At 40.8% G+C, this 12,124-nt stretch overlaps 1 protein-coding gene across 1 annotated transcript in view; it reads right to left on the minus strand.

Annotated features, from left to right (window-relative positions):
- The window catches only part of grin3a (glutamate receptor, ionotropic, N-methyl-D-aspartate 3A), a 129,532-nt gene that overhangs the window by 24,951 nt on the left and 92,457 nt on the right, over positions 1–12,124 (minus strand). The window contains exons 6-7 of the mRNA XM_020931610.2: positions 10,561–10,676; positions 3,038–3,189 (exon numbers count right to left, since the gene is read on the minus strand). Of these exons, the coding sequence (XP_020787269.2) occupies positions 3,038–3,189; positions 10,561–10,676 (268 nt within the window). The remainder of the gene's footprint in view (positions 1–3,037; positions 3,190–10,560; positions 10,677–12,124) is intronic.

Here is a 12,124-nt window from a genome sequence, read left to right on the forward strand (position 1 = left end):
AGTACCAAATATAAAGCTTAGATTTTTGGATTTTTTTTTTACTTTTAAACTAAATTGTACAAAAAAACAAAAAAACAAAAACATAGTATATTTATATATGAGTATTTATAGAGTATATAAGAGTTGGAGAAATGTAAATTTCTTCTCAAGTCACTGGCCTCAAGTCCAATCAAATCTCAAGTCATTCACCTTCAAGTCCAAGTTGAGCCCCGAGTCTTACTCCACTTTATCAAGTCATGTCTCAAGTCCTAAAAATAGTGACTCAAGTCTGACTCGAGTCCATGTCACAACTTGTAAGTCCCCACATCCGTCATGGTAATACAGAAAGTGCTCCACTATTTTTTATTTTTTTTAAACTCCATACACCTTCACAAGAATCATCTGGATAATGTCAGCCCTGGAATTACCAATGTACACAGAAAAAAAATGGTAAAAGGTAGCTGTTGCATTTTGAACTTTGGAGATGTAGACAGACAACAATAAAGGGTTACTCAAACATGTGAGAATAAAACAAAACAACTCCAGGTATTATATTATAACATGACTTAAAGCTCACAAGAGTCAATTTTGCCTAATATAGGATTTTAATCAGAACTCTGAAACTAACCCTTTAAGAAGAGACTGGAGACTGGCCTATCCAATTGTATGCATTTGTTTAATATTCCCTTTTTGTTGTTCTACACACCTAAATCCCAAAACTCTTGCACCTATTTTACATACACCTTTACATACAGAGAAGTGAGAAAATCATAAATAAGACTGTAGAACATGTTCAACTCTCAAATGCCTTTTTCCAATGTCAAAACTAAACTGTACAACTCTAGCTCAGCATCTCCACACAGACAATACAAGCTCCAGTTAATATTATGGAGATTTTAGTAATGACGCCGCCAAGACTCTTAAAAAGAACCCATAAACCTGATCGTAATAGCTTTCAAATGAAACAGCCCTGTGAGCCGCTTATGGCAGGCTGAAATGTCACTGGAAATAAATAGAAGGAGCCACTCAAGCAGAAGATGGTGTTCAGGCAAAGACAATGAGTGAATGTGATTTTCATTTGGGTTTGATAAAGGGCATTTGTGCACAGCTGCAAAACACTTCAGGGATGTCAGCAATAGAGTCGGACATCAAGACATGCAGAGGTACGAGAATGCGGTAAGGACTTGGATGCACCAGTGGGTTTTACATAGTTATGTTTGGTAAAATGCAGAAAGTAGTGAGAAGTTAAGCTAAGGTAAGATTTTCATGCTGATTTTCTTTTTTAACTGAAAAACACAGTTTCCATTAAAATTTCAATAGATGGATTTTGAAGTATATGTTTTCAATGTGCTTAAAAATTGTAAATAATTAAAAATGAAATAAAAATCACCTTTAAAATTTTCAGCACATATATTTTCAAGCTAATTTAAAACTCAAAATTCAGAGTGTAAAAGTAAAAAAATAAAGCTGCAAAGAGCCAAAATACCAAGGCATAAGCAATCAATCAAGTGTGTCTGAGGAGGATAGAGACAAGCTGTTTCCTTTTGGCCTTTCTTGTCTGTGGGTGAGGCTTACAGTTTAGGAATCAAAGAGATAAAATTTTGATGAGGCTAATTTTGACCAATCAGACTGGTTCCCCACAGCATTTCCTACATTTAGCTACATCGATTGCCTTGGTATCTTGTCTCTTTGCTGTGATTTTTTTCTCTGCAAATTTCGCACTCTGAATTTTGACTTTGACGTTACAACCCTCACCTATGGTCATGAGCTTTGGGTAATGACCAAAGATCGTGGATACAAGCGGTCAGAATGAGTTTCCACCACAGGGTGGCTGGGCGCTCCCTTAGAGATAGGGTGAGGAGCTCAGTTACATGGGAGAGCTGCTCCTCCACGTCAAGAGCAGCCAGCTGAGGCTCGGGCATCTGCTCTGGATGCCTCCAGGGCACCTTCCTCGGGAGGTGTTCCTGGCATGTCCTACTGGAAGGAGACCCCGGGGAAGATCCAGGACATGCTGGAGGGACTATGTCTCTCAGCTGCCTGGGACGCCTTGGGGTCCCCCGGGACCGGGAGGAGCTGGAGAAAGTGTCTGGGGTGGAGGAAGTCTGGGAGTCCCTGCTTGGACAACTGCCCCTGTGACCCAGCCCCAGATAAGCAGAAGAAAATTAATGGATGAATTCTGACTATTGAATTTGAGGACTTGAAAATATGTGGCTGCATTTTTTAATTTTTAATTTTTAAACACATTGAAAATATATACTTCAAAAACAGCAATAGAAATTCAGTGTAAATTTAAAGTTCAGACTTAAAAATTGAAATTCAAAGGCAATGAAAGTTCAAAATCTGATGAAGCAAATGATGTATATCTCTTAGTATTTTTCTTTGAGACCATTATAGTTTGGTCTCTGCAAGTGTCATTTAAAGGTGCACCGTGTAAAATTTCTAGTGCAGGGTCCTCTTACTTGTCTCCATGGAAATATGATTGCTTTGTCTGGAATGTTCCACAGTATAGATTAAACTTATCTATCACAAGGAAGACAAGCAGGTTACAGCACTACATTACAGTTCAGATCTGTGGAGAGCCGCATCTATTCACAGAAGGAATAATTGTATTTTTGGGTGATAGAAACACCTGTACTGAATAAATGCTAGCTGGATATGTTTAATGTCATATCAGGGAACATTCCAGGCAAAGTGATAACATCTCCAGATAAACAGGTGGTGGACACTACACCAGAAAAGTTGCGCAGTGCACCTTTAAATTCCCTGAATCTTAAACAATTCATAATCACTGAAAATATATAAGTTGAGCAAAAACTTCCAGCATGGAAACATTAAAAGTCCCCAAAGTTTATTTAGCAATTACCCCCTGTCACACTCACATAATCACTATTCCTAAAAGCCATATGTTCTTGTCAGCGTGCTCGTTTTAGCTTGACGGACACATTTGCCAAAAATGCTCTCACTTAGCTGGATTGACTGATGTGTATGGTGGTGGTAATACATATTTCACGGCGCACTAGCCCTTCCATCATGTTGCTTTTACATTAGCGGCTCTTACCTCAGTGACTGCAAAGCTCCGTTTTCCACAGGGCACCACCTTGTACCATTTGTCATGCAACATGTCCATGAAGCCGTCCGACTTGTACTGGCTCACCAGCTCCGAGATGTTGGAGGTGAGAGGAGAGTTCTGTGGCAGGCCGATGCCATAACCTGACACACACAAACAAATGATGGTAAACAAGAGCACATAAAGGTCCTATAGTACAAAACAGATGCTTGCGAGCTTTAAGTCATGTTGTAGTTGCATTACCTCCTCAGAAACATACCTGAAGTTGTGTTTTGTTTCATTCACACATGTCTGAGTAATGCCGCATTATTAGGGTGTCTAGTTAACAGTTGCTATTTACCTTTATTCCAGTAGAAACAGGTAATTCCAGGTCTGTAATCATGCAAATGATGAAGTAATTCAGTTGTATCAAATTTAAAAACACAGTACAGCACTTCCTGTATTACCACATGAACTAAAAAGGTGGAGTGTTTTCTGTTTGAGAGAAGAACTCAGGCTAAATATGGAGAGTTTAGGTGTTAAACATGTGTGGATGAAACAAAACACAACTCCAGGTCTGTTTGTGATGAGGAAATGGCATGATAACATAAATCAGAAAATAGTGTAACATGGACCCTTTAGACTGCATATGACAGGTGTTCATGAGTTTTGAATTACTACTTGATTTGTTTATTTAGTAGCTGTTGTCATAGTTTAGTACCTGTTATTAGGGATGTCGTGATAACCGCAAAAATGAATCACTGCGGTACTAAGAGGCCCACCGCGGTGCATGTTGGGCCACCGCGATCACCGCAGGTGACCTGACCCAGAGTCCTGCACGGGTCCATTTTTAGAGACCTGCAACCGCCTGGACTCATTAACATTCCACCCGTTACCGCCTGTGCCTGTGATAACCCAGGACTAACCCAGGACTAACCCAGGACTAACCCAGGACTAACTCAGGACTAACCCAGGACTAAGACTGTTGGGTGACAACAGGTGAAAGGACAGCCACAGCTCCGCGCTGCACGGAGGTAAGTGCAGCTGTCACCTGATCATGCTTTGCGGACACCTGCAAGCTCAGGGTTCTCTCTCTCTTAAGTCCGCGGGTACCCGACCTGGTCCACGAGTCTGACCCGAGCTGCCACAGTGAGAGCTGGAGAGAGCAGCGGCACTTGTTCCAAAGTCAAATGAATCTTCTCCCACGCTACACGCTATATCCACGTGACAACCAAGGTACATGTGCATCTGCACAACAGGTGCATCATCAGAGAGAGTTTTCAGAGCCGCTAGAAATATTGTAACTCCAGGGCATGTGGGGTGGGGGAGGGGGTGTGATATCATCGCATACCGTGGTGTTGAGCTGCTACACCGCACCACAGGAGAAATTCCCTAACCGCAACGGCCCTGTCTGTTATCATATTTTTCAGTTAACTGGCAGTTTCTGGGGGAAAAAAAATGTTGAGAAGAAAAGTACAAGAACACAGGAAGTAGCAGTTAGTTCTAAAGCAGAATACCTTTACCTCATCAAATAATACATTTTTGTTGTTTTGTTGCCCCTCAAGAATCCTGCTGAATTGGCCCAAATGATAATAGAGACTACTTTTTACTGCAAATTCAAGTATTTCTATCACTGCAATATGCAACATCTTTGCACTGAGTGTTCCAAGTGGTTCTGTTAAACTTACGAAAAATGAATCTATCTGAAAGTCACTATATATGCCACCAGTCTGTGGACCTCTGCTATGAATATGTTTCTATATGATGCCCTGTGTCAAAGTTTAGGCACCCTGTTCAATGTAAGACATATCTGCTGCTGTCCAGTCAGAAAGTAAAGTTACAAACTTATTTAAAATGGTCAAACTAGCGAAAACATTTATTATATATATTTTTATATATATCTTACATATAATCATGTTAATTACATTTTAGTGAAATTAGTAATCTAACCTGTCATATGCACTTTATGGAAAGCAAAGTGAATAACGCAGAAGTAGGTGCCATGGTACCAAGTTATTTCTTAATAACAATCTCTTCTAATGACCTGGCATACTGGAGTGGAGCCCACGGGCAAGACAGTTTATTCCCCTGACTATATGAATCTGGCATTATAACAAAGTGTTTGGGATGGGCAGAGAGACTAGAAGTGAAATGAAAATCACATCTCTGATAGTTAGTCCCAGGATTATTGTGCCTACAGAAATATCTCACGAATGAGTGTTAGTAAAGGATGGTACCTGATTTTTTGCAAAGTAAAATTTGTCTTGCTGCAATATAGAGATATTGTAAAAGCAGCTCTTAGAGTCCAAATGAGACCACTGTGTACTGTCTGAATCTAATTATAAAGCATTTGTGAATCCGGAAGTGCTGTTTGCATGCTGATTGTGGTTATCATCAATGGAGTGCTGGCTAATCGGGACAGTCAATACGTTTCCCATAGGTTACTTAGCATTTGGGATGGAAGTGACAATGACATGGACATCAGCAGCACTATGTGAAAGCTCAGATGATGAATTAAAATAACAATAATAAATGTAGTGAAAAAAGTGCAAAAGTTGGTGATTGGCAGTGCAGCAGTGGCTCAGAAGGTTTTATTCCTCCACAAGAGCTACAAGTAAACAGCTAAAGCTACTGGACAGGCAGGGAGCTTACGTAAGACATAAACCTGTAAAAGGTAAGACTGGCTTTTATGTAAGCTCTCAGTGAAAATGCAAGTGGATGGATCATGTGTTAAAACAGCAGGCCCAGCTGTGTGTTTTGAAGTCGAATATGCATTATTATGGGCTGATGCAATGACACACTGTTGTATTCACAGTCTTTAAAACAGACCAGGAGACAGCGACTAAATAACAGAAATCTATTTCAAAAGTCTGCTTGCTTTCAGGAGTCTGCTGAATTAACATTTGTTACACATGTCCTTGCTCACAAACATAACACTGGTCTTTTATGGCCTCTATTAAAATATATTAAATTATGCTTTTTTTTGGACAATTTACAATGCATTATTCATTCACTCCATATTCAGCGGTGATAAACTACTATTGCTTTTTTTTTTTCCATTTATTGACTTGCTTTGCACTTTACAAAATGATATGGTGTAAAACTGGTAGATTTACTGACAAAGGAATACACTAGTACATTTATGTACGAGCAAATAAAAAGGGTGGAGGAGTGTGTGCATTTTTTAGAGATCATTTGGTTACACACAGGTTGTCATTTGGGGTGTTTTCATCATTTGAGTATGTTTCCTTCAAAATGGAGCTAAAACAATCACCGTCCATACTCTACATCGTCATATACAAACCTCCTCAGCACTGTCAAAGTTTTATTGATGATTTTACTGAGATGCTTTCAGTTGTTTGCACAGACTTTGATGGTTTAGTCATTACAGGTGATTTTAATGTACATGTGGATAATGTGTGTGACAAAAAATGCCAAAGAGCTTAGTGTTGTCCTTGAAACTTTTGGTCTGACTCAGCATGTCAGTGAGCCCACTCACACAGAGGGCACACTCTGGACCTGCTCATTACAAAGGGTGTAAATATTTTCAAATGTCAATGTGGTTGATGTTGCTCTGTCTGATCATTTCTGTGTCTTCTTTGACCTGTCTGTTATTCCCAAACCACCGGCTGCTCCTACAGTTGTTCGAAGAAGACACATAAATGATAACACAGGTGCACTGTTCATGGAAATGATACATTTTGAAATTGCCTCATGTTCTAATGTTGATGCTGTGTTGAACTCTGTGACTTTGAGTGTTTTGAATGTTCTGGATGCCATCGCCCCGATAAAGGTTAAAATGGTTAAAGATAGGCAAAAAGCTCCGTGGAGGAATGATGACTCAGTCAGGGCACAGAAAAGGGAGTGCCGGAAGGCTGAGCGGAAATGGCGCAAGTCAAACCTCCAGGTTCATTATGAGATTTACAGAGGAACAATGCATATGTACAACTACACTTTGAGTAAAACAAGAGAGAAGTATTTTTCGGACATTATTGGTAATTGCAGTAACAACTCTCGTGTCCTGTTTGCAACAGTGAACAGATTAACAAACCCTCCAGCTCAACTGCCACTAGAACTAATTTCCACATCTAAATGTAATGAGTTTGCAGTTTTCTTTAATGACAAAGTTCAGGGCATCAAAAATGCCATCAATTCCACAACACAAATAACAAGCATGCAGCCACAGAGACACTTAGAGCTGAATCACTTTGCACCTGTAACTGACAAAACTGTTTTAGAGATCGTTACCAGTCTGAGTTCATCTACTTGCTGCCTGGACATGTTACCCACTAGATTTCTAAAGTCCGTCCTCAACAGTTTACTTTCACCACTCACTCACATAGTTAACATGTCACTTCAATCTGGAACATTCCCAAACGCGTTGAAAACTGCGGTCATTAAGCCTCTCCTAAAGAAGAGCAGTCTTGATGCCACAGTACTGAACAATTTCCGACCCATCTCAAATCTGCCGTTTTTTTGGCAAAGTCCTTGAAAAAGCTGTTTACCAACAGCTTACGAACTTTCTCCAAATGAACAACTCCTTTGATGTTTTCCAGTCAGGTTTTAGAGCCCACCACAGCACTGAGACTGCTCTTATCAAGGTGACAAATGACATCCGCCTGAACACTGATGCAGGCAAAGTCTCAGTCTTGATCCTGTTAGATCTGAGTGCTGCTTTTGACACTGTCGATCATGGGATCCTCTTACAGAGACTAGAGGACTGGGTGGGCATCTCTGGTACTGTACTAAACTGGTTCAAGTCCTATCTAGAAGACAGGAAGTATTTTGTTGAAATTGGAAACTGTGTCTCAGATCACATGGCCCTGACCTGTGAGGTGCCTCAGGGGTCAATCCTGGGCCCCCTGTTGTTCAATCTCTACATGCTGCCATTAGGCCAGTTAATAAGCAGCAATAATGTGTCCTACCACAATTATGCAGATGACACTCAGATCTACGTCTCTCTGGCAGCAGGAGACTATGGACCAGTGGACTCACTTGGTCATTGCATCCAACAGATCAGTGTGTGGATGCAAAACAACTTTCTCCAGCTAAACTCTGACAAGACTGAAGTCATAGTGTTTGGTCCACAGAAACAAAGGGACAGTGTCAGCAGTCACCTCCAGTCTCTCTCTCTAAAACCTTCAAATCAGGCAAGAAATCTAGGGGTAATAATGGACTCAGACTTGAACTTTAACAGCCACATCAAATCAATAACATCTGCAGCCTTTTACCATCTAAAAAACATAGCAAAAATCAAAGGTTTACTGTCTAAAGCAGACTTGAAGAAACTTATCCATGCGTTTGTCTCCAGTAGGTTATACTACTGTAATGGTCTGCTCACTGGTCTTTCAAAACGAGCTGTGAGACGCTGCAGAACATCCAGAACGCTGCAGCTCGGGTCCTTACTCGAACTAGGAAGTACGAGCACATAAGTCCTGTGCTCAGGTCTCTGCACTGGCTTCCTGTGGCTCAGAGAATAGACTTTAAAGCAGCTCTGCTTGTACAAGTCTCTCCATGGCCGAGCACCAAAGTACATCTGTGACATGTTAGTGTCATATGAACCATCTCGCACTCTGAGGACCTCAGGGACCGGCCTCCTGCTGGTGCCCAGAGTCAGGAACTAAACAAGGGGAGTCAGCGTTTCAGGTTCATGCAGCTAAAACCTGGAACAGTCTTCCTGAACATGTGAGACAGACTCTTCTGTGACGCTGTTTAAATCCAGACTCAAAACATTTCTGTTTAACTGTGCATATAACTGAAAGGTTTTCATTCCGCACTCTTCTCTCCAATTTATGTCTCTCTTTTTTAATTTTAATCTTCATGATTATTTATGTTTTGATTTGTTTTTATTATGATTTTAATGTATTTCTTATTCTGTAAAGCACTTTGAATTACTTTGTGTACGAATTGTGCTATACAAATAAACTTGCCTTGCCTTGCCTTTCCTTACAATGCAAATACATGAAACTGTCAGGGTGACGACATCTCTTAAATCTACACTGTAACAATTTGTAAAAGCAGACATGGTATTCATTACCAATTCCACTCACATCAGATCCTTAAAAGGGCCCATCTCATGCAAAATCAACTTTTCAGAGCTTCCTACCTTCTAAGAGTGATGTGTGAGCCTTGTATATGTAGCCAAAGTGGTTTTTTAGATTGATTCAGCATTTTTTAAACAAATTGCAGCATATTTCTGCCACCCTCCCACGTGACAACGAACTAAAACCTGCTACAACAATGACGCGAAAGCTACACCTATGACATGTTTGACATAGCAGAAGGCGCTTCGCACCTGCCCACTTCCCCGCTCCACCGCCTCTGCCCTGCCTCCACCCTGCATCGGCTGACAATTCCCACATGAACACCTAAACAAAAGCAACAGCATAAGCTAATTGTTCTACACTGCAGTGTTCACGATATAATAAGTTTATCTACTAGTGTGTATTAATACTTTAACAATCAGAAAAGTTCAGCTGATGCCGACGCGGTGCTTGTGCTTCGTGCACCTCCAAGTCCTCGTCCGATTCTGGGTCCAACACATGCGGCTGAACGCTCTATATCGCCATGATGAATAAAAGTTTATTCCTACCGCTGTCAGGGTGCACGTCTCTCTCCCCCTCCCTCCCTGAGATGGGCGGAGGAAGGGCGGCTCACTCAGAGCCTACGTCACGTTTGGAGGGCGGAGTCTGTGCTTTCTCAGGACAGGCAGGGGGATGAGCAATAGCCGGCGTTTCATAGTTCGTGGTCTGTGACTGCCTCCAAGAAATCAGTAAAATTTCATAACTATTTTGTAATGGATGTTCCAAAACCCAAATTGTGCTTGTTTATGTGCAAAAGATACAATGTGAAAAGAGTTATTTTGCATGAGATGGGCCCTTTAAGCTCCGTTCTATTCCAATGTAGCCAGAGCAGCTCTGAAGAGGACTGATCTGCACCATCGGCCTCTCCCACCACCACCGACACACACACACCACATTCATACTGTCTTGCCTAAGGAGACAACAGTTTTGCCAGTGGTACCCCCCTGTGGCATCTGGTATTCCCAGCGGCCACCCGTTCAAGAACTAACCAGGCCTGACTCTGCTTAGCTTCTGACTCTGAGATAATAAAAGTTGGTCCATTTAAAAGTAGCAGATAGTCAGGTAAAGATTTAGATTCTGCAGTAGCCAATTACAAAAGCACCTCCACTTTTCTGAATCACGCTCATTGATTTGCATTGTATCCAAAAGCTTAGGGGCGCATTAAGTAATTAACAGCAGCAGCGGTTGTGCACGGCTGTGGACTCCAGTAATGGAAGTGTCCGCTGGGGAAATCCTCTCTCACAGTGGGAGGAAGAAGTCTGCTAAATGGACCAAAGATTAGCGCTACGACTAACGCTAAATAATCTTTTGAAAGCCAGAAGATTAGGCATTGTTGCACTGCTGAGACACTGATAGTCTTAAATTTAGGAAGCCCGGGGATGCTAGGGGAGTTAGCCGTGATTAAAAATAAATGGTGCTTATGTGTAAAGTGCGCTAAGAACATGCCCTTACCTTCGATGGCAAATGGCTTTCCAACTGTTAGCGTTTTGCAGTCCGCGTCGATGGACACTTCGTAGTCTAAAAGGGCCTTGTCCATGATGAATGCGTCCAGCTTCTGCGGATCGGCCCTGAGAATGCACAGGGGACATGCAGAGTAAGTGGAAAAGGTGGTAGGCTAAAACACACACAACAAAGTACTGCATCAGGGCGCTAACAATGATCTATTATGCATAAGTCTAAATGGTGTTTCAGATGGCGATTGTTGTGTGAATAATGTGGATAATGTGAAACAAGAGGAATGTGGTGAATGGCAAATTGGAAAATCTTAAAGTTACAAAAGTTACAATCTGGGTATTTAAAAAAAATGTAGGTTCACAATTTTATTTTAAATTTACATTCAAAATAAAGTCACACAAAAGAGATAGCTTTCATATATTCGACTCATCTTGCTATACAATACTGGAAAAACAAAAATGCAGGAAATTTTTTCATCTACCTGTGTTTTTAAAACTGTTTATTCATGCATGATGGTCAAAAAAGTATTTTACACAGCTATGGCAGTTAATCTTGATTTTATATAGCCTTTATTTGACTTACTGTATTAATGAAACAAGTGCGAATGAAACAAAATACAAATGCAGGTATGTCTATGATGAGGAGACAACAATATAACATCTTTAAAAGCTCAAATAAGTCAATTTTGTATCAGGGGTGATGTAATCCAAGTGCCTCTTCACACAATTTTCCAGTCAGTCATTCAGACCATAACAGAGGCTGACTATTTGAAAGAGTGGGAGGAGGAAAGTATATGTGTACCATATTTTTCAGACTATAAGTCACACTTTTTTCATGGTTTGGGTGGTCCTACAACTTATACTCAAGTGCGACTTGCATAAAATAAAATGTTCGTTTCACACTGACAGCTGCGAGAGGGCGCTCTAGGCCTGTGTGCCAGTATTTGCTTCTCCTATTACTCCTGTACCACTGTCATTTTGCTCTACTGTGCATGTTGGCTGCAGAAAGAGCCACTGTCCTGTCTGCTATCATGTCAGTATCTTGTAGGATTTCAGCAGATTTCAGGCTCTCTCGGGGAGCGGGGCTCGGTGTATTGATCAGGTATGAGTGGATGTCCGGCTACTGAAGTTTGAGACATTTCTTCTTGTCATTTACGCACTCACCTGCATTTAACACATGCGGGTCATTAAGACATATCCCACTCACTAATGTTCATTTAGCATCATAACTTATTTTATCACACATCGATAAACTGTTAATCATATTCTGCAGATTACAAGATGAAAGTAGTGAAATATGTAGTAGAAAATGGTAATCCATCAGTAGAAAGAAAGTTTGGACTGAGTGAGAAACTTGAGAGGGACTGGCAAAAAGTTGAGGATACTCTAACTGCAATGAAGCAAACAAAAAAGGCTAATAGCGAGCTAAAAGTTAGATTTAGCTAGAGTTGGTGGAGTTGCACCAAGGATGAAGAATTCAGTGATTTGGAGAGAGAAGGAGAGTTTGGTAAACTTGTTCTGTTCTGTTGTTTATGCTATAATTATCTGAAGAACTGTGCATA

Source organism: Boleophthalmus pectinirostris, unplaced genomic scaffold, assembly GCF_026225935.1.
Source record: "Boleophthalmus pectinirostris isolate CB_2022bp ecotype Guang Dong unplaced genomic scaffold, ASM2622593v1 HiC_scaffold_18, whole genome shotgun sequence".
Lineage (NCBI taxonomy): Eukaryota > Metazoa > Chordata > Actinopteri > Gobiiformes > Gobiidae > Boleophthalmus > Boleophthalmus pectinirostris.